This window comes from Toxotes jaculatrix, chromosome 17, assembly GCF_017976425.1.
Source record: "Toxotes jaculatrix isolate fToxJac2 chromosome 17, fToxJac2.pri, whole genome shotgun sequence".
In the NCBI taxonomy this organism is placed as follows: domain Eukaryota; kingdom Metazoa; phylum Chordata; class Actinopteri; family Toxotidae; genus Toxotes; species Toxotes jaculatrix.
The window spans coordinates 11611487-11636808 of NC_054410.1; the positions used below are offsets into that span (position 1 = coordinate 11611487).

General features: G+C 40.0%; 2 protein-coding genes across 3 annotated transcripts in view; both read right to left on the reverse strand.

Annotated features, from left to right (window-relative positions):
- Positions 1 to 14120, reverse strand: part of kidins220a (kinase D-interacting substrate 220a) — a 44264-nt gene extending 30144 nt beyond the window's left edge. For both annotated transcript variants that reach the window (XM_041060102.1, XM_041060101.1), the window contains exons 1-17: positions 14002 to 14120; positions 9686 to 9844; positions 8173 to 8271; positions 7340 to 7438; positions 5762 to 5860; positions 5216 to 5314; positions 4863 to 4961; positions 3725 to 3922; positions 3492 to 3590; positions 3062 to 3160; positions 2565 to 2663; positions 2232 to 2409; positions 1925 to 2089; positions 1489 to 1668; positions 1071 to 1236; positions 701 to 852; positions 71 to 171 (exon numbers count right to left, since the gene is read on the reverse strand). In XM_041060102.1, coding sequence (XP_040916036.1) covers positions 71 to 171; positions 701 to 852; positions 1071 to 1236; positions 1489 to 1668; positions 1925 to 2089; positions 2232 to 2409; positions 2565 to 2663; positions 3062 to 3160; positions 3492 to 3590; positions 3725 to 3922; positions 4863 to 4961; positions 5216 to 5314; positions 5762 to 5860; positions 7340 to 7438; positions 8173 to 8271; positions 9686 to 9817 — 2064 coding nt within the window. In that variant the 5' untranslated portion in view covers positions 9818 to 9844; positions 14002 to 14120. The remainder of the gene's footprint in view (positions 1 to 70; positions 172 to 700; positions 853 to 1070; positions 1237 to 1488; positions 1669 to 1924; positions 2090 to 2231; positions 2410 to 2564; positions 2664 to 3061; positions 3161 to 3491; positions 3591 to 3724; positions 3923 to 4862; positions 4962 to 5215; positions 5315 to 5761; positions 5861 to 7339; positions 7439 to 8172; positions 8272 to 9685; positions 9845 to 14001) is intronic.
- Positions 14121 to 14844: 724 nt separating this feature from the next.
- mboat2a (membrane bound O-acyltransferase domain containing 2a) overlaps positions 14845 to 25322 on the reverse strand; it is a 38307-nt gene continuing 27829 nt past the window's right edge. Inside the window, exons 4-13 of the mRNA XM_041061243.1 lie at positions 25226 to 25321; positions 24098 to 24153; positions 22398 to 22452; positions 21320 to 21506; positions 20346 to 20538; positions 19692 to 19795; positions 19536 to 19600; positions 19269 to 19401; positions 18257 to 18408; positions 14845 to 17309 (exon numbers count right to left, since the gene is read on the reverse strand). Of these exons, the coding sequence (XP_040917177.1) occupies positions 17129 to 17309; positions 18257 to 18408; positions 19269 to 19401; positions 19536 to 19600; positions 19692 to 19795; positions 20346 to 20538; positions 21320 to 21506; positions 22398 to 22452; positions 24098 to 24153; positions 25226 to 25321 (1222 nt within the window). The 3' untranslated portion in view covers positions 14845 to 17128. The remainder of the gene's footprint in view (positions 17310 to 18256; positions 18409 to 19268; positions 19402 to 19535; positions 19601 to 19691; positions 19796 to 20345; positions 20539 to 21319; positions 21507 to 22397; positions 22453 to 24097; positions 24154 to 25225; position 25322) is intronic.

Genomic DNA, 25322 nt, shown 5'->3' on the forward strand with positions numbered 1-25322 from the left:
TTAAACTGATTACCTGGGCATCCAGTGACCTAGTGATTAGAAGGCATATAGATTAACTGATCTAACCCACCTTAAAGATGGCCAACAGGGCCATACCAGTGATCAGGCAGGCTAGTGTCAAGGCAAACAGCACGAAGGAGGGAACACAACATGTTTTCTTCCACTTTTTACCTGGGGAATGAGAGGAAAGTAGAAGGTCATGTTGGGGAGATAAACTGTGGGTAAAAAAATAGGAAAACCCTTTTTTTTCTATACAGACTAGTATTACCTTTATCTGGTAATATAGGATGCAGTCAGTGAAGTAAACATTGGCTAAACAGTTAGTTTTAAGCATTGGTTATACTTCATTATGCTTAAAAGAGCCCCATTCCCAAAAATCTAATTTTGCACTAATGCAGGTAAATACCAGTATAAGAAACCTAATTAAGGTAACTGGTTTACTGTGTTATTAAACAAGGATACATTTTTCTTCTTTGTATTTCTCTTTTGGTTTCATTGTCAACACAAACTGCACAGAAAGTACTTCTTATACTGATACCACCTCAAAGCCACTATGAAATATTTCACTTTGGCAAGAGCTGGATAACAGTTACACTGGAAATTGTAAACATCAGATTATTTTCAGTCTCAGTAAAAGATATTATGAACCCTGTGTGCAGGCTGAAAGGCTGACACCTAAACCCAAAGACAGTGACGTCACCTTGGATCTCATCGTTCTTGAAAACCCTGAAAAGCCTTGTGGCCATGAAGCCAAACTCCCTCTCACAGGCATCTGAGAGTGTTGCAATCATCTCAGCCATGGAAGTCTCCCCTCCAACGCTGGACAGACGATTATAATCCGTGAACAAGAACCTGTGTGACATGTGACAGAGTGGGAGAAGGGAAACTGTTTGTCTCAGATCCACAGCAATCTCCTATAGAGTTTCAAAGCTCATAATTTTGGAAGGCAATTGTTAACAAATGCTTCTATTTTTTTGTCTTGGAGCTGGGAGACTATTGTAATTTTCCAGCTGAAGAGTGTAGTGACTAGAGTAAGAGTTCTTCTGTGTCGGTGTGTCCCTCATTGTCACCTGACAGGCAGGGCACGGGTTGTCTGCTCAGGCAGTTCAGGCGGGTTGACAAACATCAGTTTCAGCAGCAGCTCCAGGTAGCCGACCTGGCGGGCCAGACGGGTGCTGATGACCCACGCCCAGTTCCAGTTTTCCCTCTCACGTCGGCTTCCAAAGTACACCAATACTGCAGACAGAAGCAGAACTCTCTTCTCTTAAAAATGTATGTAAAATGTAAAATAAGAAGCTCATCATGTTTGGTATTGGTTGTGTAATGGCACCCTCTAGTGGGCAAAGCAGTTTCAAGTGCCAGCTTTGTATACAAATATCTCTATTTAATCCATGTGTAGCTCCCTCCTCAGTCAAATTAAAACAAAATTTCCTCATAGTCATAAGTTCTCGCATCATTGCTTCATTCCTATATCTTCTGTCCTCTCACCAAAGAAGATGTAGAGCAGGGCGAGGAGGCTGAGGGAGACAGCGATCGCCAGCTTGGGATCAACCGTAAAGCCCAGGACCACAGCCACTGAGCCACAGAGTAGCAATGTGAGGAAGACCACCAGCCACGAGAACTGGAACAACGGCTCTATCTGCTGGCCTGCAAATGTCTTCATCTCATCTAATGAATGCAAGGGAAGAAAAAGAAGTCCAAAAAAGAATCTCATGTCAGATGTTAACAATCAAGTGTAAGGGGAAATTAAAATATAGTACATAAACTGAGGATATGAAGTAACATGGAAAAAAAAACCTTGACTTAGATTGTTCCAGAGCAATTGAAGAAACTGAAGACAAGCACTGTTCAAAAAGCAAGTTTCAACAATTCTTTACTTTTCATCTGTGTATGAGACAGATTTTAATGCTGTTTGCTTACTTACCCTCCAGTTTCTTCAGAAGGAAAGACTTGCCGCTGCCCCACTGAGCATACAATCCAACACAGATAGGTGGCTGCATGGTGGGCTCACTCAGGATGTCTGCCAAAGCGCTGCTATACAGGTCATAACCCAACATGTCTCCATCTGACTCAGAGGGGGAGAGGTGCTCTAATGGAGAAAAAAAATAAACGAAGGGGAGGTGGATGAGAGAAGATTAAGTAAAGCAGTTTGATCTTTTCTGATTTCTGAACAAAATTCGTTCATTTTGTCACACAATCATTTCAAAGTGACAAATAGAAATGGGTCATACTGGCTCCAAATATTTGAGTGAGGATGCTTTTCTGGTGGGTGCAGTCGATGTTGTACGGGGTCTCTCCGGCTTTGTTGGGGCGGTAGAGCAGGCGGCCATCTTTAGGGTTCCTCAGCAGCAGCTCAGCCAACTTTCGGCTACGCCCTCGGATGGCAATATGGAGGGGCGTGTCTCCTTTCTGTGTGAAGGAAAACACAGAACTGAGTAAAGTAACATTTATAAACACTCTAAATAGTGGGCAAAAAAGAATCCTCCAGATCACAGCGTAAAAGTATTATGATGAAGGTTTTCTAGACAAGCATGAGTTATGTGCAAGTGTGTTTTAAACAGCACCTTGTCCACAGCTGACACTTTGGCTCCTTTATCCAGCAACAGCTCCACTATTTCTATGTTCCTCATTTTTGTGGCTTTGATAAGTGGGGTCTCTCCCTCCTAAAACACAAATACACACAACATTTCATCACATTCAGTCTGAAATTTATTTTATACTTAAAAGTCTATACAAATTGGGCTTTTAAGTTTACAATAAATCAACACAAGGCAACTGGAAAAGAGTTCTTCAGAAAGACAGAAAGTCTAGAGTAGGTTGTTATAAGATAATATTCATTGTTGTCTGCCGGCATCTTTGGTCAACAGTATTTTTACAGATTTTACAGCATACTCTGTTGTGCCTATTTTTATTTAATATAGTGCATGCAAATATATAGAGTATATGAGAAGTCATGACAAATAAAGAGGGAAACACGACACTTTAAAAGAAAAAGAGAGAAAACCAACCAATGATCAGAGATAGCGTGCCTATTCCTCCCTTATTACTGAGTGTGCCTTACCTTTGTACAGCTCTCGGTGTCTGGGTTACACTGCAGGATGTCTCTCACCATGGTAGCGTTGCCTTTCTCCACTGCCCAGTAGAGGGCAGTCTTTCCATCCTAATGTTGAAAGGACAAGGCAAATACTAGCTTATCTCAGAAAAAATAAACTGTCAGAAATGCAAAAAAAGCATATGCATAGTGATGAAGTAGCATGAGAACAGTATATAGATAATCTACACGAAGCACAGTGTGTCAAGTTGTGTCTTTTAATACAGCAGTAATGTATTTGTGCTGTTCCCACCCATGGATTAAAGTTAAAAAAAAAAAACACTGGCACTAAAAGAACAGTACTGAGAAAAGTCTGACATTCCACACAGAACACAAGAAGGCCTCCTGCTTGCTTTAAAACATCAATAAGTCAGCAATAATAGTGGGATAGGACTCCCACCTGGCCCCTGACGTCAATATCAGCATATTTGTTCAGCAGAGCTCGGACTATCTCCACATGACCTCCTCTCACTGCTCCAATCAGCATTGTCTCCCCGCTCTGGAAGAGATGGTGAAAGAGAGACAGAGGTGAGAAACAGAGCGAGACATGAAGTCTATTACATATGAACCATTTTACAACATCCAGTTTGTGTCAAAACAGCAGTGGGTAATGTTGTAGTGAGGAGGCCTCACCCTGTCTGGGACATTGACGTAGGTGCCGGCGTCCAGCAGGTCCTGTACGATCTCAGTGTGACCCTCCTTGGCAGCAATGGCCAGGGCTGTGTTGCCATCCTTGTCCGTCATGTTGACATTGGGGTTCCTCTTCAGCAGCTCCTTGACAACTTCTGTGTAGCCGCCTTTCACAGCCACAATCAGAGCCGTCATTGAATTCTGAAAAAAGAACACAGAAAAAAGTAATTTGCACATTTGACGGTCCCACTAGCTCTAACATTTCTCAGATGTTTTTCTCTACTTGACTGGGTGTAAAGATATTGGTTGGTATTCAAACGTTCAAATGACAGATGTTCAATCATTTACGGCTGATCACAACAAACTGTGCTTCCCGCATGTTGTCAGTTTATTTCAGCAGCTCTGGGAGACACTAAAGGCTTAATGACAACTTATTATTGACATCTCATTTCGCGAGTCCAATAATTCATATATTTTTCCAGGCACTAGAGTCTCTTAATCACATATGAATTACTTGCTCTGCAACATTAGCTACTGCAGTTCCATCTGATTATTGATGCTACATATCAAACTAACACATCGCTCAGTTTGTGTCAGCGCAGATGCAACATGACTCGAAGGAGCACAGATGCGCTGCGTCATAGGTGCAATCAATTATTTAATATTGTACTTTCCTGACACATTTGTGGGGCTTGGCAGCATTAAATCTTGATTGTGTGAAAACCACACTGGCGAGAACAGGCAGCTTTGTGTGTCATGGCAGCCACAGTGTGCCCAAGACAAAATTAGACTTGGTCAGCCGTTAAGCTACCTGTTCAGACTACCAAATCAAATATTACCACTGTTCAGGAAACACTACCAAATATAACACTATGTCAAATAACTTATAATAAATTTCCAATACTGTTTTTTATTTTATAAATAGTTATGTAAACTACAATTATAAACTGCAGTTCCACTTAATTGTAGCTTGACTATTAATCAAAATAAATGACCAGACAGACAGCAGAGGATACATAAATGTGTAAAAAGGCCAAGAAAGCTTTGTAAAGTTAAGCTTTGAGAAGTTGTTCTAGATGAAAACTGAATGCTACTGACAAACAGGAAACAACAATTCACAGGAAATCTAGAAACTACTTACTGCTCCTTCCTGATCCACATCAGCTCCATTAGCCAGAAGGTGCATCACACAGTCATAGTGGCCCTTTCTGGCAGCCCAGATCAAAGGAGTGGTACCATACTGCAAAGAAAAGAAGAAAATATGACAGAGTGAATGAGAAGTATGTGGCAAGAGATGATTTAGTTAAGAAAACCAGGGACTTGTAAATAATTATAAAGGAACATAAAAAAATAAAAGTAGAGAGGAGAAAGATTTATAGCCTGGGGCTGGATGTGGGCCTAAGCACTTGAATTTTTTAAAGCTGGTGCCACTAAGTGGATCTTCTGTGTGATTAAAAAGAAGTAAATGATGAACATCTTTCAGTGTGTAGTTACCTTGTCTGAGCAGTTGACCTTGGCTCCATGCTGCAGCAGGAGATGGACAATCTCTGCGTGGCCACGACCTGCCGCCCAGATGATGGGGTAGACGCTGTACTATTGGGGCAGAGAACAGGGGTGAAGTCATGCTGGCAGTAACTAATGATCAGTGTCAGGCCTGCGGTCGTACTAACACTTTCAGCCACCTCAAATGACTGACACAGCAGATGATGGGGTAGGCATCACACTGAGCAGGTGACGAGCAGATTTGTGGCTGTGTTCACACTTTTGTTACTCTAAAGTTATGTCTTCTGACATTTACAATTAATGTTTATCAGTTTATAGGTAGAGAGCTGAAATGCTGCATTATATTTACATAGAGTGAAAAATCAGAATAAAACACCTCCTCTAATATACACTTTGCTATTTAGGGACTGTTTCTTGTTCAACAGATGAAAATCTCATAATGTAAACATGTAAACATATCAGTTACCTATTTAACTGTTGGTGCAGATGTAAGTAATAGAAGCAAATGATGACAGAAGAAATACAGTGTCTCAATACCTGGCCAGTGATGTTGGGGTTGGCTCCTTTTTCCAAGAGCAGCTGGGCCACATCTGTGCAACCTTTATAGGCTGCCCACATGAGAGCAGTCCAACCCCCCTGAGTAGAAAACACATACACAATACAGTTAATCTGAATAGAAAAATTATGAGGATAGAAGGGGAGAGAAGATTTGCTCACGACTCGCTCTGCATACAGTGTATGTAATAATCTGGACACATAATTGTATATATTTTATTCTAATAAAGTGTAAGGGGATTAACTGTATTAAAGGAAAACCTTACAGAACAGGTAAAACCTGAGCAGATTTTGTGGTAGGAAAATGTGCTATTTCTAGCTGGTGTGACACACTTTCCAGTGAGCGAACAGTATCCACTGTGTGGTTTATTATAACCCCACTGTGATGACTGATGGCTGTGATCTGTCCTGTGCAGCTTAGACACGCCCCGCATGGCAAAGAGTCAATTAATGTCACTGAGTCACTTCCATTGTGTAACAGAGGCTAAGAATTTCAAATAAACTCTACAAATCATACGTCATGTAAATGTATAACCTTTTAGTGCCAGTATAGAATTTTAATGGTAGTAGTGGTAGTGGTAGTTTTGGCTGCTGGAAATGCACATCGGCTCTTGAATTGGACATCTACATCACAACAGATGCTTACCAAACATGCTTGGTACCAGGTAATAAATATGTGCATCTCATTTTCATGTTCTCAATGCTCCGCTCGTGAAAATACAGAATAAATGGAACAGTAAGCCTGCAGACAACTGTCTCCCTCTGACAGGACTGAATCCAGTGACTAAATCATATCACTGTCCCAAGCAGAGACAACCAGAGCTCAGTAAATGGGATTACTACTAGAGAGGAGCCATCACACAGAAAGTAATTTCATTTTACTTCCATTTCAAGGCTAATGGATCATCCCATTCAACCAGCAGCGGGGTCATTACACTGAATAGAAACCATTAATGTACATAAAATAAAGACATCATAACTTTATTATATTTTAAATGATGTAAGGGCTGCAACAGTACAAGTTTGAGCAGACTGTGAATCAACCTCTGAAGATCTCAGTTTAATGCTTATTTTATATTCACAAGATTGACACAGTTGTTTAGCGATTACATTTTTTCTCTATAAATAGAAACTGTGAAGTTTGACAATGAGGATAGATTTCTATCCCTTATTCTTGCAACATCCTCCAACCCAGCTTTCTTTTCTTTTCTTAAGATAAATTTCTTGTTATTTTTTCATAGTAGACAGTACAGACAGATGACATTCACTAGGCCACCTGAAAGGCCCTACACAATATTCTTACCTAATTCACTTTTTAAACATTTTTTTAACCACTTTTTGACTTAAGATTAATATGACCATTATTGACATGATATCATTACTAGTATATGGTATACTAAAGGACAATGGCTTGTGAGAGTTAAACTTCATGCACACAAAAAAGTCACCATTAACAGTAGATTTTACAAGGAAAAAACTTTTGGAAACTTACTGCACAGGTAAAACTAAATCTCCTTTCCCATTACATCACCCAGTTTTGGTCTTTGTTCATTTTCTTACCATGTCTCGATGTTCCAGGTTAGCATTGTTCTCCAACAGTTCCCTCACCACCTCGATGTGGCCCTCCTTAGCTGCCGAGATCAACGCCGTCCAGCAGTCCTGCACACAGAGACAACTGGTCACCGTGGGAACTCCCATCAGACTCCAAATCCAGTTGGACAAACTTTTGTCTACATGGGACACCCTGGGAATGGTCAAAGCACTGTACCTACCAGCTGGTCGTACCAGGTGCTCATGGGAACACAGTGTCGCATGAACAGATAGTGGACCAAGAGAGTAGAGTATGAGAGACAAGAGCTGCCACAACACGTAATGCTTCTCCTTCTCCTTCTGAGTTAGTATGAGAATGAACACAAGTTTGAGTGTGCCATTTGTAATAGCAGGTTACATGTATGTGAGATGTTAATGAGAGGTGTGTGAGCAAGCATGCGTGCGCCTAAGTGGGAGAACGCATCCCTGCGTGAATGTGTGCGTGTGTGGGTGCCGGCCTCTGGAGACACAGGGTGTTGGCCAGCCAGTGGATCCTGTTATTTAGTCAAAAGAGTGAAGGTAAAATGGTGTAATAGGCTGTCATTATGGCTCATGATGGCTCATAATAGCTGAGGACTAAGCCCGAGTGTGGTGAGTTCAGCAAGATGGAACATCACCGACGTCTTCATTGTAAAGTGGATGATGTGGTTAGAATGACCGCACTGTTTTTCACCTGTGCCTCGACTCTGATGCTTTTTTTTCTCAATATCTCAACAACGCCACGTGTTACCTGTGTGTGTGCAGGGGGTGTGCGCTCACACAAGGTAGTATGAGATGTTATGTACGTGCGTATGCATGCTTACAACGTCATCCAAGTTAACGTTGGCTCCCCTCCTAATGAGCTCCTGTACTATCTCCAGATTGCCCTGCTCTGCTGCCACCATCAGAGGAGTCTGTCCATTCTGAAACAAGGAGAGAGAGAGAGAGAAGGAATTCAAACTGTGAACGGGATTTAAACAAACCAATTAACTGCTCACTGTTTCACTGAAACCTTCTGAGAGCTCACTGGAAATAAAAGACAGACGGTGAAGCTGTTCGATGACTGAACTCTAATCCCATCCTGTATGACATCCATACAATCGATCCTTCGATGAGACGTGGTCTATGTATTGCTTGTCTATGTTAGTCATGTTAAGGGATAAGTATAGCACTGTGCAGTGATGTTCTTATCATCAACAAATGTCATGAAAACAATAAAACCATTGATGCATTGGTCTTACTAATTTCTGACTCAGCCCCAAACCCACTGATTCCTACCGAATACATATAACTTTAAAAACGGGTCAAAAATGCACTTTCTTCTTTTTTTTTAAAAAAGGGTGAATAATCCCTTATGACACCTCAATCTGTAGTTTTTTCTTCACCCAGAAAGAAGCAAATTGTGCATTTGCTGGGGGCTATTTTCACCCAAGGATTTGTTTTGGTAGTGAGTATATACAACAGTGGAATGGCCTACGCTGATTGACATGAAAATAAACTACACTAACATTAATATAGAAATGAAAAAGCAGGGCTACCCAGTGCACTAATGATGTGGCTCACTGACGTGGTTTTGGACAACGGTGGAGGTTTTGTGGCACAGAGGATAAAGCTATAAACAACAATTTTACAATAATAAAGAGTATCAGGCTACGGCGACACAAAAAATACTTGCTAGTAGGATCAGTAAGATCAGTTTTTCTTTTAGTCCTCTCATGGGATTAATTTGTTCACAGCAAGAAAATATGGAAATTTATCAGAATTATCCTTTAGTAATGTGGGACATTGCTGGCTTTCCACATACTCCTCTCAACTCTCCCTCTCTTTCTTTCAGGGTAAATTAGCGTTAAGTTTTTCTATGGGTACTTAGGGCCTGTAAAAAGTATTAACCCACCTTTGAAGTTTTCATGTTTTATTGAAGTACGACATTGAATCAAAAGGGATTTCATGTGCCTTTTTGACACTGATAAAGAGAGAAAGACCTTTTAATGTCAAAAACGATCTCTACAAGGTTTTCAGCAATTAAAATAATGAAATATGAAAACTTCCCAGGAAATGACATACCTTTTTTTAGGCATACATGGCCAATGTAAAAGAAAATATTAACCTTAAGAAGCCAAACACAATATTTAGAAATGTAGTGTCAGTTTATAAATGGATTCATAATCGCTCTCAGTAATATTATCATTTCCATTACAGCTTCACAACATATCTAATATTCCTTTTCCCACAAAACACCTGTTACATGATCCTAAAGAAACTTTGATAACTGCATACTCATCCCTAAAATAAACGTCCTGAGCAAACACCGGAGTTGTTGTGATATGGCAGACTTACATCGCTCCTGCTGTCCACATCTCTGAACTTGTCCAAATGTGCTTTTATGGCAGCCAGGTTCTCCTCCTCCACGTAGCTGAACAGACTCTGGACAGCCAGGGAGGTCATCTTCAGGGAAGTGGTGGTATCCATGGCTGACTACTAAGCACCTGTGCACCACTGTAGAGCGAGAGAGCAAAGCAGGTTACCATTCACAGTAAGCATGTGGCCAGCACAGCTAACTGTACAACACTACAAAGAGACAAACAAAGAAGTTAAAATCATAGCCAGGAAGAGGGTGTGGTGTGTCTTTGAAGTGATGCTGTGGAATAAACAAGTACTGTCCAAGCCCAACTCACACGCACAAAATAACCCACACAAACAAAAAACAAAGGCTGGATCTTTTTTTTAAGGAAGTATTTATGATAGTTAGTCCAGCTATAAACATTATGAAATAAAATCAGAAAAGAGGGAGTCATATTTAAAAAAAAATACATGAAACTGTTCATTTCTCACTGAAAGAGAATAATAAATAAAAATTGTGCTGTACAAATGCAGACTTACTGAATAGGTATGCGTGCGTGTCTGCATTCATTTACATACGCATTGTTTCCATGCAGTTTTCTTACTATTAAAAGTTAAAGTAAAGGCAGAGTATAATTTTGCTGTACAGGCACACATGCAATACACACATTTCCACAAATTTAGTGACCACAAAAACCACCACAATTAAATCTTCAGCTTCTGGGACACACTTATTGTACATATGTCTGTCTCAGTAGTAATTTTAAGACTTTTGACAGTGTGTTAAAATATGGCTACATTAGGACAATGCACTGAACACGAGCTCATTAGAGGAGATCTAACGGGGGCACTTAGTTCAGTCCAGTTTAGTTCAGTCTGCCTGCTCATGCTGAAAACACAAACCAATATTTGTCTGCTCAGTATAATGAAGACACAGCAGTCACAGCACTCTGCTCATGAAACTGCATCAAGCAATCATCAAATACCACTGAGGACAAACAACAGACTTTAAACTTTCTTCCTTTGAAATAATAATGACTTGGACAATTGATGCACTCGACTGTGCGCTCCAATTATATCAAGACCAACTTCAACTCTACCCTCCTCCATGGCCTTAAAATGGACTTTGTGCAACTTGAGTACACTAAAGAAGAAAAGTGCAGTTTTTTTAAAAGTGCCTAAAAGTACAATAGGTGCACAGTTGCACAGTATTTCACTTCAACTGCTTTGCACTGATTGGAAAATAGCAGTAAGACGCAGTTATCTGCATCTGACAAATCAATGCAGACGGCCCACTTTGGGGAACATTATCTACAATTAGGCTGCACCATTCTAAATAAATATTTTAAACCCAGACATAGACAGGCATGCTACTGAGTCATTTTAACCCCTTTAGTGCAGGCAAGAGGGCCAGTTTTTTTTCTCCTCACAGTCTAATCCTGGTAATGTGTTTAGACTTCATAAGAAACATTTACAAATTACATTTTTGTAACTATTTGGCAGTGAATTGCTCCTATATTCAGGCCTGATCTCTTTAGAAGAATAATATAAAATAAGAAAATGTTAGAAACTTTTAATGTAATATATGCACACACCTAACAAAAGAATATGGTTGCTTTTGCTGTATTAGGGATTCAGTCAATCGATGAAAAACTCATTAATGATTCATCAAGTTGGGCTCTTCCATCATGGTCAGCCTAGCTTCCTGCCACAATAACAGAAAATTAATCAGGTGCACTCATTACTTGCACGTTGCCTTGGCAATGGGTTTCACAATAAGACTACAAAACATGCTGCACAATATTTCACCATAATCCTGGACACAAGCAGCTCAGCTTCAGGTCAATAGACGCTTAAATGTCACATGCCTGTTGGGGTGTCAGGACAAAGGCCCATAACAGTCAATCCAGTCATATTCAAAGCTGCCAATCAATGAATATCTATATATTCTACCTTTTTTTCTAAACTCTGACCCTGTTTCTTTAGTAATGGACCACTGATCAACTGTGAGAAAAAAATCCTTTGTTTACAGTGAAGCCTGTTGACACACCCTCCACAGCTCCATGTCTCTTAGCACAATGGGTGGATGATTATACCACACAAGAACCAATCAGTAAACATTTAGCTCTCTCTCTCTCTGCTGGGCAACGATCAGATGGGTGCTCACACACGTCCTTTTAACACAACACGCTCCCTGTAAAAGCCAGCAGAGACAAACACTGAATAAAAACAGTAAAATAAAAAAAAAAGAAAATTATTAAAGCTGCCAAAAGAGTGACACATGGTCTCTGGAAAAAAACATACAAAGGTTAAAAGAAGAACATCTTACCTTGGTACAAGGTGAAACTTATATTTGGCTATTCAACACCAACCTTTATCCCTTGCTCACTCACACACTGTATCAACAAGCACTGCCCGGCTCACGATCAGCATCCCCCCTTCACTCAAGGCTGAATATTAGATGAGGGGGCTGGCCTACGCCCATCTCTTCCCAACACAAAAGACACACGCGACCAGATTTCCATTCATTACATGCACTGGCCCAACACCAATTTAAAGAGATAAAAGGGGAGAGACGATTAAGATGTTGGCCTAATTCGGGTGATATCACCCGAATTAGGTAGTTTCAAGAGTAATGCAATAAAGTCATATTTGGATGATATTAATAGAGAGCTGTCACTGGAACATTATTACTATCACAATGTCACTTGAGTGTGTTTAAATGACTTAACTGGTCACCAGTTAAAGCCAAAATATAAAACTGATCCTGATGAATTATAATTTCTCTTTAAATATCCACTACAGTTGGGAGTCTAAACCCTCCCGGTTGGGCAGGAAAATTTCACCAATATCAAATAAATATAATAATATTTTTAATCAAAAGCACTGATATATATCAGTAAATGATGAAACAAGTTGAAATCTTCGAATCGCTTTTATTAGATCAATAGTCCAGCCAATATCCACACTTGAAAAGCAGCAACCGGTAAATTTTTGGCATGTTTGATTTCAAAAGAATTTTTGCTTTTAAAAAACGACAAATCATTTATCAAAATCGTTGCAGATCAGTTTTCTAGAGACTGACTCATGGGTTAATTGACTAACTGTTTAAGCTCTATTTTAGAGAAGGCTGAAGACATTTTAGAAGACATTTACACACAAGAATAAGAAGGTATGCAAAAAGAAAAACAGTGGTAAATTGATATGATGAGCAAACAGGTAGAAATGTTTGCTGCTTTGTCCAGCCATCCCTCTAAAACACAAAAATAAACATGTCACATAACTATAAAGCAGAAAAGCATAGATAAATTTGGAGCAACCAAAATCCCAGGTGACGTCTTGTCTGGTTTCTCAGCACATCAGCATTGCTTATGTAAATATACAGTATCGCCCAGATCTAGTTTAAGGTCAGATATGGTTCAGTATTTATGTAAAAACACAGACCAGTAGATATCATCATAAAAATTCAAATACAATCCCCTAGTCAGCTGTGCTGTTATCTGAGTACACGCAAATGTTGGAAACACTGGAGGATCTCTAAATTTAACCAGTCAGCTCCTTCAGGCTCGTCATGTGGGTATGAAACTGCTGAGGATTCACTTCCCTGATACATACCAGGGTCTGCTCCCAAAAAAAAAAAAAAAAAAACAACTGTGGGTTCACTGGGTTGTTGTACAACTTTACAAAGTAAAACATAAAAAGTGCTCTTTTTATTTATGGATGTTTGTCTTAGATTAAAGGGGGCTCTGGGTTTTACTCTAAAAAGTGGTATCTGGGTAAATCTGCTGTTTGGAACAAGTCCCTGGTCACAGGAGCTGGTGGGGGGGCAGTAAAGGTCTGACAAACAGCCAGCCAAGCGGTAATAAACCTACTGTGGGTCAGTGCTGCATGTTTCCTTGCTCTGTCTGCAACTTTCTATCAAACTTCTAGCATCTACGGGTAACGTTATGGCCAATCGATCCGTTTTCGACTGGGTTGTCAAAAAAGTAAACATCTGGATGACACACACGTCACATGGCTTCAAATGTGATTAGACAAAGAAAAGTATAAAAAAAAAACAGTAATATACTTTTTTCTGGTTTATGATAGACAGGTTTTGAGAGACATGTTACAAGCAGACCAACTTCCCGTGTTTGGTTCTGTCACTAGGAAGCAAAAGCAAAACACAAGCTAGCTGAACTCCCAACGGCTAGCAGGCTAACGTTAGCTCAGAGAGGCTAGCTCTCCCAACAGGTCCTTCTTATTTTTTCTTCTCTAAAAGTAAAACCAAAAAAAAAAAAAAAAGTACAACACTCAAACTGAAGTCTTCTTACCTACGCGGGGCTTCTCTGATATTGTATATATTTTTCCGATCCGGGGAATATAGTCAAAAATACCGCATTTTCATGTCATACTGTGGCTTCTCTGTTTGTTGAACGGCACAGCGTTAACCTGCTCCCTGCCTGCTACAGCAAAGCTCCACCTCCTACTATCCATAGTAGGAGGTGGAGAGGAAACCCCCCCACCCCCACCACCCCCTCACATTTATAACAGAGGCCCAACCTGACAGGATCACTGCGGGCAGAGAAAGGTACTTGAATATATTTACTTAAACTCTGTACAACATTTATTTTAAAAACTTATCATAAGAATATAAAATATAATTTATTGTTCTTCATTTTCAATGCAAGACTCTTACCCATGGTGGAGTAGTTTTGTATCATGGTGTTGCTACATTTACCAAGTAATGAAGGCCAGTTATTTACAATATAATCAAGAACATATCTTGAGAAAGTTTTTCCCACTTTCTATGGGTGTCTTTGGGTGTCCCAGCCAAATACACATGGCATATTCACTCTGATAAAAGTTATAGGCCTTCAGTATATATTGGATCTAATGATTTGAATTATGATCAGTTAAAAGGTTATTTGTAAATGTGTTTAACATTAAATAAACGTCTTGTTTTACAGATGTTTCTTTCATAATTAAAAATATGAAAACATGATTGCCATTTTCAGTTCTTGCCCTTGTGTTTGCAGTGTTTAGGAAAGTACTGTAAAAAGTATATCATTATGACAGCATTTAAAATATTGTTAAATAACATAAAATTCATAAAAATAAACACCTGTTTCATCATGAAACACAAAAATAAAACATATTTTCAAACATCATTTTAGTGTTTAAAAATAATTTCTCTTTATTTTGCCACATAAATCAGAATTTTAATGTACTGTTATACAAATCTTTCAATAAATTTCCTTCTGACACAAAAATAACAATTATGTTACACACAGGCACGCACACACACATGCTCACACACTCACACACACGAACGCACACGCAGGCACGCATGCATACGAACACACAAAACAAAATGCGCCATTCATGATTTGGCACTTTGGACATATGGAGCAGTTTGCATTGATCTGCTGGTTTGGGTGGCCATGCAGTGCAATAATCGCTATGTTTGTGGAATGACATCCCTTTCCCTTAGGTGGGCCACACTCGCCTACAACGGGCCCAGGCTACAAATATAGTTTACTTGAGACCACATCGACATGTACTGGAACATGAATACTGGAACACACACAGTTATGGCAGGAATATGCAATGTTAGAAAGTCCCCAAAAGAAATGAAAGAGGTCCATACTTCAAAGCTCACCTGTGCTGCTTTGTTATTATTGTACAAAAAAAAAAAAACAAATGCACCAAACCAACTCAGTTTACTGACAATTTTTTAGAAGACAACTTCAAACTGTTAATGATATTGTGGGCTTGAAATCCCCAGACTTCCTCCTCTTACGGATACGTAAAAATGAGTCATTTGAACAACAGTTGGGTGCTTTTTAGGTTGCCTTCTCTGCACCGCATTTTCCTCACTAAATCCCTAAACATGTCTTATGACACTGTAAAGTATCACAGGAGTGACTGTTTGAACTGCTGCGTGTTGTAAAGAGTAACCTGGATGATCTGAAAGGCTTAAGGTGAGCCATGGACCAAAACAACATGAGGAACCAGTGTCTCGTACACCATACAGTAAATGCACCCTGAAACACCCCCTAATCTAACATAAGAGCACACAATATGAAATAAGACCATTTACCACAACAGCTGGTCTATGTCTTTGAATTTTCTACAATATTATTAGGTCACATACATAAATAATCATATCAGATTTCCTCACAGACAAATGCAAATTGCACACATACATAATTTATAGCCTGAATAGAGTATGTGCTATCAGGAACTGTGCATCAATTTGGAAACTTTTCTTTTACATTCAATTGGTTTGTAATAATTATGGCTACAAAACCTTAGGACATTTAAACAAGTCTTCAGTGAATGTGATAATCTCATTAGATTTCTGTTGCATCTGTCAGATTTAAGAATTAAACTGTACAAGTGTTTAGCAGTGATGTTAATCCACTGTTTTTCACCAATGATACCATTTTATTATTTAGGATGTATTTTGATTAAATAATTTCAGAGAGTTACAGTGTTACAGAGGCACGACATCTGAACACAGAGGAAACCTGTCGTGTGAAAAATATGAACATATGTTTAAAAAATAAAATGAAATCACACCCCTGAACCCCAAGTCAAAAATCCTTGAAAAAAAAAAAATTCTAAAACACAACAGGGTAAATAAACTCCCTCTGAAACACATTTATCTGATGAATCATGTTTGTCAAAAAAGCTGCAGATATTAAAAATATAAAAAAGAAAGAAGAAGACGAAGAAATCCATTTGTTTCTTTTACACCTTCCACTGCTGAAGATGGATAAAATTTGAATTCTGCAGTCAATTCATCCCAGAAAAAAAAAAAGAATTAAGAATGGATTTCAAATAGTGTTGTCACAAACATCTAAATACAAAACACGTACAATGTGAATTCTCCTCGAATAAAGATTTTAAAAAAGACATAGAAATCAAACAATGTTTTGAGGATCCTAAGGCCTGTTTGAAATTGGCAGCTGATGATAAAGGTTATGTTTCTTTTACATGAACACATTTTCCATTTCCACCTAACAGAGGCTTGTATCCAGACAATGACAAAAACCCTCCACATACTGCACTTCAGTTTGTATAACCCAACAGCACAATGGTGTAACTGCATTTAGGTTCTTGCAGCATGCCATCATAACTGAGTACATAGAGGGTTTAAGGCAGCTTGGAAGTCTTCATTTCCACTCATGTAATGTAAAGTAACCACTATCATTCATTAGCTTACACCGTGGCCATTGTTACATCCAGGTTTCTTTTCCATGTTCAAAAGTGTGATTGCTGTCATCCTTGCTACTGGAAGTTTTGACAGGACATTGACGTTGTGTTTTCTGTCTGTTAGGATTCTCAGAGCATCCAATATTTGGTTCTTTGTCAAGTAAACAGACTCTCCACACACCCAGCTCTCAGTGGATTCTAGTTCGTCTCAGTGTTTCTTTCTGCTGAAGGGACTGAGCCTCATGTGGCTTTGTCTTTCTGGTTGCAGTTGTTGTCTGTGCTGTTGTGCTCTGTCTGGTTGTCCTGTAGGCTGTCCTTCTGTACTCCATCCTGCTGCTCTTTAACCTGCCGGCGTCTCGATTTGACAGGGAGGGCCAGTACCACCAGCAGACACAGAAGGTGTAAGCAGAAGTACCAGGACCTGCAAAGACAGCCCCACGTGAGAATTATCACAACAGTTCTTACAGGCATCAGTAGGAGAATGAAACTATGCAGCCTATAAGTACAGCCTCAGGGAGCTGATAGCATGGCTGTAGTTTTGTTACACGATGGACAGCAATGTAAAACATATATAATAGCTTTGAGAAAGGTGGGGGGCACTGACAAATCCATAATATGCATGATAACTGGCCATAGAAAAAAATGTTTACAGCAGAAAGCAATGTAGACGTTTTGAGTTTATTGAGCAAAAATCAATAAAATTTGTTAAATAAAGCTACTTTTTGCTGACAGCAGGATGAGACAAGACTGCTCTGTGTCAAACTAACATATTTATGGAACGACATTTACCATTACCAGACTATACAGTTATGCTTATTATGTGACTGACCTAAACGATAACCACACTGAGGATATATTATACACCACCTCCTGCTCCCACGTCCCTGCTCCTTTTAATGAGTCTATTTTATACCGCCTGTCTGGCTGCTGCGTGCTGATTTAACAGCAGCCCTCACTGAATGACACTGGCCATTGCCGCCTCTTTATTTCAAGGCAGCGGCCGAGCTGTGTTAAGTTAACTCATTTTATTTCCTCATAATCAATCCTTCCCATACTTGGCTCATTAAGCTGTCTCGTTAACTGTTACAGCCTGTTGCGGCCAACACGAGGGAGTCAGGTTAATGAAAAAGCGTTAATTTCTACACTGTAGGTCCTGACTTCATTTACAAGATAGATATTACAATTATTTTACACTACACTGGTTTGGACAAGTCTCTCTATATGAATTACTTCACAGAAAAGCAGCATAGTTTTCTCTCTTGTACTCTGATACTCTGATACTCTGATAGTTTAATGGACTTCACAGTTTTAGCCATACAGCTCAAAAGAGTATTGTATCACACACAATTCAAGTCAGACAACACATACCTGTAGAATTTCAGCGACGGTCCCACAGCAAGTAGGACGAATGGTACCACTGTGTAGCTGATGGCAACCTGAGTCCATGCCCACGTGATGACATCATAAACGCACTTGTACGAGTCAGAGACCAGGAAATATGGTCTGATGTTGTGCCTTACCTGGAAGAGAAGAAAAAAACATCCTGTAATTTCAACGTCTCAACATAAACCGCAAGTAAACAAAGCTGTAAACTTAAAATTGCATTCCACGGTAAACTAAACTTGAAGGGAGCTAACTGACCTAGTTTCTGAAATCTTTCATGACAGCAGGCATTACTGCCTAGTCCTGCTCATTATCTGCACATCTCTCTTTCTTCCATCTCTTTCTGTATTTTTCCATCTCGTAATTCTTGAGAGATGTCTATCTCTGAACATGTCTGTGTGGCAGTGGCCTGCAGTTCTGTGGCGTAATTGGGACGGGGGTCTCTGTGTCGTCCTCTTGATGCAGAAGAATAAAGTCCTTGCAAGGACTCGCCTGAACACCAAAATGTACTGCGCTGGCGTTTCATTTAATCAAACCTTCCCAGGTAGATTATTCAGAATTACCCTGCATCTCTTCCTGTACCAACACTCCACTGTCTCTACATAAATATCCTCTTGGCTCCTTCTTTCACAAGACCAGAGTGAAGAGCTCTGGCTTAGCAAAGATTAGTAGTAATGGCCTCACATTTAAAATGAGGTATAAGCAGTATACTACTTTATCATTATCCCCCCTTACTCTCCATAAAGGGATTTTGTTGTGTGTTTGTTGGTCTGCTAAGTGGTTGTGGTAAATCTAAAGAGCTCTTAGACTCTGGCAGAGCAATAGAAAAACAATCAATTTTTATGGCAGAATTTCTAGAACGAATGCAGGATTCACCTCTTATATTATGATTCCTAAGATGCAAGAGCAAAGTACACCACTCTAGAATTCGGATTTTTATCAATCTGGTAAAAAAACCTCCAACAATAGTTAGTGTATAAACAGTATGTGCACTCACTGCACGTGCAGCCATGGTCATGGCTATGCCAGTGAGGAAGGTTAGATAGTAGCCGGGGTACACCCCATGCCACATGGCCGACAGCAGGAAGGTGGCAGCGGTGGGGTTGATGGGACAACGTTCATAGCACACCCTGGGGATGGGACAGACATGACATACATCAAAGGTTTTGTCAAACCGATTGAAAGTAGAAAAAAATTAAAAGTTTCACTGCAGATTTCAAGCTACAGTTAGCAAGGTACAGTAATGGAACCTGAACTCTTTTACCTTTTGAGCCAAAGAGCTGTCTGGATATTCCAGTTGTCTAGGAACATCTTGAAACTGGTGGCGAACTGAAATTGGATCATAAACAATCTACTTTTAGGGTTTAGTTGAAAAAGAATGTTATTAGGACATAAAAAAATCTCATAAAAAGAGCCTAACCTCAATGTCCAGAATTCTGAGATTTGATATCAGGTCCCACCGTGGGGAGCCATCTTTGTTGTATCCATTGAAGCCAAATCCGGCAGCGTTGTTGATAGCATCAGCTGCAGGAGAGAGGGACAGATGTTTGTGAGTGCTATAACTGCAGCAGTCAAGCATGACAACAGTTATGCATCCTTAGAACACATCAGTTTGCAAAGCAATGACACAAACAGATGGAGATACAGCATCACATGTATTTGTCATTGGAAAGAACAAAGAGCTGCAGTTTTCAATTCGGCACTAGATGGCACTGTTACTTCAAGAAATGGTGTTAAATAAGAGTTTGGACTTTTTTAGGCAACACACAGGCTACTTTAAAAATAACCAAACTCTCTGAACACAGAACAGCTCAGTCAGTTCATACCACGCAGAGGAGCAAAAACCAAAGCAGGAACACTTCTATGTAAAATTCACATCAGTTTCGGTCCTGCTTCACCTCTAAATTCACTGACTTGTGCCAATCTCTTTTGATACCTGTTTGCCTGATTTATTAATTATGAATTAATCCAATTATTTTGAATAACATATAACAGTCAAATAAAAATATGTGTCTTCATTTCAAATTAGATAGAGAAAATGTGTACTGTAATAATAAAATCATGCCAAACTCACCAAGTGTCCAGACAAAGTAGTACTTTGGCCTCAGTGCCAGCATGGCCAGGTAAAGGTAAATGACCTGAAGATGAAATGGTGTGGAGTTGACAAAGTCATCGTCTATGGAGTGCTCCACTGGCAGCAGCTTGCACAGAGACAGGTAGATGGCCAGCGAGATGGCACATGTGCACAGCTTGGAGATGACGTCATTCTGGGTGGAGAAGAGAGGGGAGAGAGAGAGAGAGAGAGAGAGAGAGAGAGAGAGACGCAAGGAATCAGTCCTGTAAAAACTTATTACACTGTATTATATTCAAAAAGAAAAAACACATTATGAAACGTGATACTTGTAAATTAAAAACGTCTGTTAAGTTCAAGTTAACCCGAGTCCTTGAGCATTCTTTCATATTTTATATTTAGCAACGTCTTTGTTTGACTCTGTTCCTTTCTCTTACGAGATAAACACACACTCAAATCTTGGAGTGTAATTAAATTATTAATGCATTATGCAGCAAGAATACAGAAATAACCTTGAGGTTCAGACATTTGGGTCATACAATTCTCAATAATATCTCAGTTTCCGCTTCTCTAAAGAGAACCAAATGCATTATAATTACCTTGGGCTCCTTAAAAACTCCTCTACTCTGGGCCTTTTTCAAACATTACCCAAACATGCACTTAAAAGAGAATTGCATAGTTTAATGTCCCATTTTGCAATATCAAAACCAAGTACCCTCTTTGAGAGTTTACAGCATTTTGCAATACTTTTTGCCCACCATAACACAAAATGTGGGTCATATTGTTTGCAGACTTCACTTGAGGTATGCACTTCTATTCATGTGAAAAAAAAAACAGTGATGTATCTCTACAGCGTGTATTTATTGTAAATACTGTCTGCATACCAGATTTTCTTTTCAGCTGAAAAAAATAAAGCTGAGTGGGACTAAATTGTGCCTCTTATGACTATAGAGAACCTCCACATAAGTGTGATGTACCTTGGGTGAGGGTTCACTTTGTTTGTACTTCCCATTCTCCTTGCCGTTAGCATTCTCCTGGTGGCGCGGCTCGTAGCACGTGCCTTCTATGAAGGCCATGTAGTCGTTGTAGGAGGAGGTGGGCCCTGCCAGGATGCCCATGAAGTTACAGTTGTAGCTAAGGTACTCCAGTAAGCTGGGCATCCGACTAGAGGGCCACAGAGAGAGAAACAACAGGAAACAGGAAATAAATTTCTTCATAGATGGATACCAGTCCACGGAGGAACCAGGAGGGAAGGACTGAGAGCTTTTACTGACTCTTGTGGTCTCTTACTCTTCCCTGATGAATTTAATCTGGTGGGTGAGGCAGCAATCTAACTGCCTTAATGGGAGCTCTTGTTTCGACTGCTAATTCCCCACCTACCCAGTCGCCATCTCTGAGTGAACAGCTGACTGACAGCAGCCCAGCAAAGGCTTATGAAACAAAGGTTTGGTGACTCGGATTTGGAGTCTTGTAGGTGCACTGTATTTATTATGTTTCGTAGATGTTCAGTGTGCTTCCAAGATTAGAATGTTTTTTTGTAAATGAAAATTATTCTGTGGCTATGAGTTTTTACAAAAATGATGTCAGGCCTGCTCTCTGCTATGCTGTCACATATTAACCCCCTGTTGACTTACAGTAGCTACTCATCTCCCTACTCAAATCCTACTTTTGGCATTCTTTCCACAAATCAGTTGTACGACCATCTCCAATGCTTTTGGATTAGGAGAAAAGAAAAAAATCTGCAGTTGTAATGCAGGATTGATGGATGGAACAGGGCATTCCTACAATACAGGTCACATGAGAGCAGTAAAAGCGTGGTTTCCTAGATACTGGGTGCCTAACAACTGCCTTAAAAGCACCGAAGAGAGTCTATAAGGGAGGCAGTGTGGTGATTTTCAAAGCAAGAAAGCAATGAAGGCTTTATTAAAAATAAGAGCACAGTTTCTTTCAGACTGAGCTCACGAATGCTAATTTAAAACCATGTCAAGTTTTTAATTGAGCTTGATTGCATTAACCCATCATTTGAAGCAGTAAAAACATACCTGAGTCACATACCTGATAGCTAGGTATTTCTGACTGGGAGTCAGCTGCCCCTCACGCTTGGTCAAACCTAGAAGCAGACACACAGAGGCACTTATTTTAATTCATGCCCATGAATGCATGGAAATCATGTTCTGAGAAGGAGTTTGATTCAAGAGTAACATGAGGTATGGATGAATGAAGCTGATTCAAGGATTGCAGGTATTGCATCCAAACCTAGCCAGCGTCAGAGCTACCTTGCAACACACAGGCTCAGGGGCCAGGAAGGACATGTGTGAATGGCCCTATAATGTAAATAATAAATTCAGCTGAGTTAGCAGAGGACAGTTAAGCGAAAGGGGAGAGAGGGAGAGCAAAGAGTGGAAAGAAGAGATGATGCAACAGGGAGAGCAGGCTATTGTGTACATAACCTCGTAAGAACTCGTCATCTGACACAGGTTGGCTCCATTGTTCTGCCGTTTAATGATCAGTGTTCTAAGGGAACGATCTTGGCCAAATATTCCTGATAGCGGCTGCTTTCATTAGAGAGAAGGTTTGTAAAGGTCGGCTCTATTCTCTTGGCTAAATGTTTCTGTGTAAATTTGCTTTAATCAGCCTGCTCTTTGTTTATGAAGACCTGTGGTTATGGATCTCATTAGACTGAACTCTCATGGCCAGCTCTGGCAACACGAAGCATGTGTAAGGTTGAACTAAGTTTAGTTACATTTTGCTGCTACTCTGGCCACAATTAAACCTCTGATCCCAGTCAAATGAGTGAGAAGATGAACTGTGGGGCTGCCTCTCTGCCTTTAATACTCTGCATTCTTAAGATCTAGAACATGAGCTCTTTCAGTATTTTAATGTATGAAAACAGAAAAAACAATTCACCGTGTGAATGTGTGTTCGTATAAACAGCAGAGTGGCATGAGAGGGTGATGATTCCCTGAGGATGGGGATTACAGTCTTAGTTTCTCATTAGAGTTGCAGATGGAAGGAGAATCAGTGATCTCAACAGAATTTAAAACACTATACTATACTACTCTACACTGCACACACATGCATGCACCCACTGACACACACCAACATAGGGATTGTTATTAGACTGCTGATTGTGTTCAGTCTGGAATATCTTGAGGCAACTTCAGACTTCAAGCAGAAACTAAAAAGCTGCCTGAGTGACTCTCATCAACCTCTCAATCTCCTGGCCTCTCCTCACCTCTTATACTTTATCACACTTGTTTACTTTAACCCACGTATCAAGTCTCCATCTTTATTTGTTGCCTTAAAAGTCGGAGGGTACAGTTACTTCCTTGGCACGTGATTGGCCTGCTACACATACCTCAGGTTGTTGGTTTGTACATTTTGTAATAAATGGCTGAAGGACTAACATCCAGTTTTAACACATCTAGTTCAAACTCAAAGTCAGCCATTAAACATAGAGTGAAGGAAAGAGGGAGGGAGTGCATACTTGGCCATTGCTCCATTATATAACTGTGTTTACGCTCTCTTTCTGGTTCACTGGTCCATTGTCAGGAGTGACTACTGGTTCGGAAACGTGGCCATGTGATCTGTTTTAAAACTCCAAAGAGAACTGAACAGACATTTTCACTTCTGCCATGTCTGCCACCTTTTTTTTTCACACAGGATACACAACCACACACACACACACACACACACACACACACACACATGCACACACACTAAAAGCACACATGCTTTAGCGGCGCTTATCTTACCATCATGTATCTCAAATGCCATGCTGGTAATCTTCTGTGTTATAACCATCATGGGCCTAATAAAGAGCATTAAACAGAAACAGGCCAAGTTAATGCTGTGAATTTCAAACCCATTCCACTCTTTACAACATACATGCTCACATACAGCACATACAACCTACTCATCATAGTATTTAGCCTTTTTAGTCAACAGCTGACATTTTCTGATAAATATTATTATTACAAACTTGAACTTTATAGTGGATTTTTGTCTGTTTTCAGTTTAGTCAAGATGTTATCCTGTTAAACACCCTGTCTGGCAGGGATTTGGATATTTCTGGTGGCATCATGTAACTAATGGCCTTCAATGCCAATTTACAGTAGTAACAGTGCCAGCTGCAGTAGTATCGTCACAATGGGATGTTTCCTCCAGGATAACTGTAAGAGCTCTCTAACTTCCTGTAGCTATTGTTTTTTTTTCTTTATTTTTTTAGTCCCACTCCAGTTCTAAGTTACTGTTAGCCCTCTTCCTTCTGACTTAGTTCAACCATTCTCTATCAAAGTGCTGGAGTCAAAAACAAGCAACAGGCCAAACATTTTCTGGTCTTTAAATAAAATGTCCTCAGAGTTATGAGGAAAAATTACAGACTACCTGGTCCTGAAGAACAAAGCGCTCTGACTGCGAGGGTCACACTGACATTTTGAAAAACATGTGAATTTGACATTTTCAAGAAAAACGGAGGGGCAGCAGACGCTGTAGTTGAAAGACTGAAATCTCTGCCCTCGCAGAGGTAGTATGGGTTTGCGTACGGTTGCTTAGCAACTAGCCACCCCCACCCTGCTGGGAGTGCAGGCTGTTTGCTTGAATTGTCAGACAGTCTGGAGGAGTGGGAACCAACCACAAGGAACTATAGTCCCTATCGACGTCCTCCTGCGGACACAGCTGAGAAGTGTGACAAGCTCTTGTTACTGTTGAGCTCAGACTGGTTGAGTCATATGTAATAATCCCCTGACTCTTACTGGTAACTTCTCTTTTTAGCATCATTTGTTCTCCATTTGGGATTAAAAATTAAGGCAGAGGGAGGCCTTCAGTTTTTAATTAAGACCCAAAAAGATTATAAGGAGCTCTGTGTTGTTAGTGTAGCTTACCCTGTAAAATCTGCAGAGTACATGCCGTAGTCAAACACGTAGACACGTGTGATCTGACACAAGATCAGATAGCCAAGCGTCACAATGAAGCAGTACC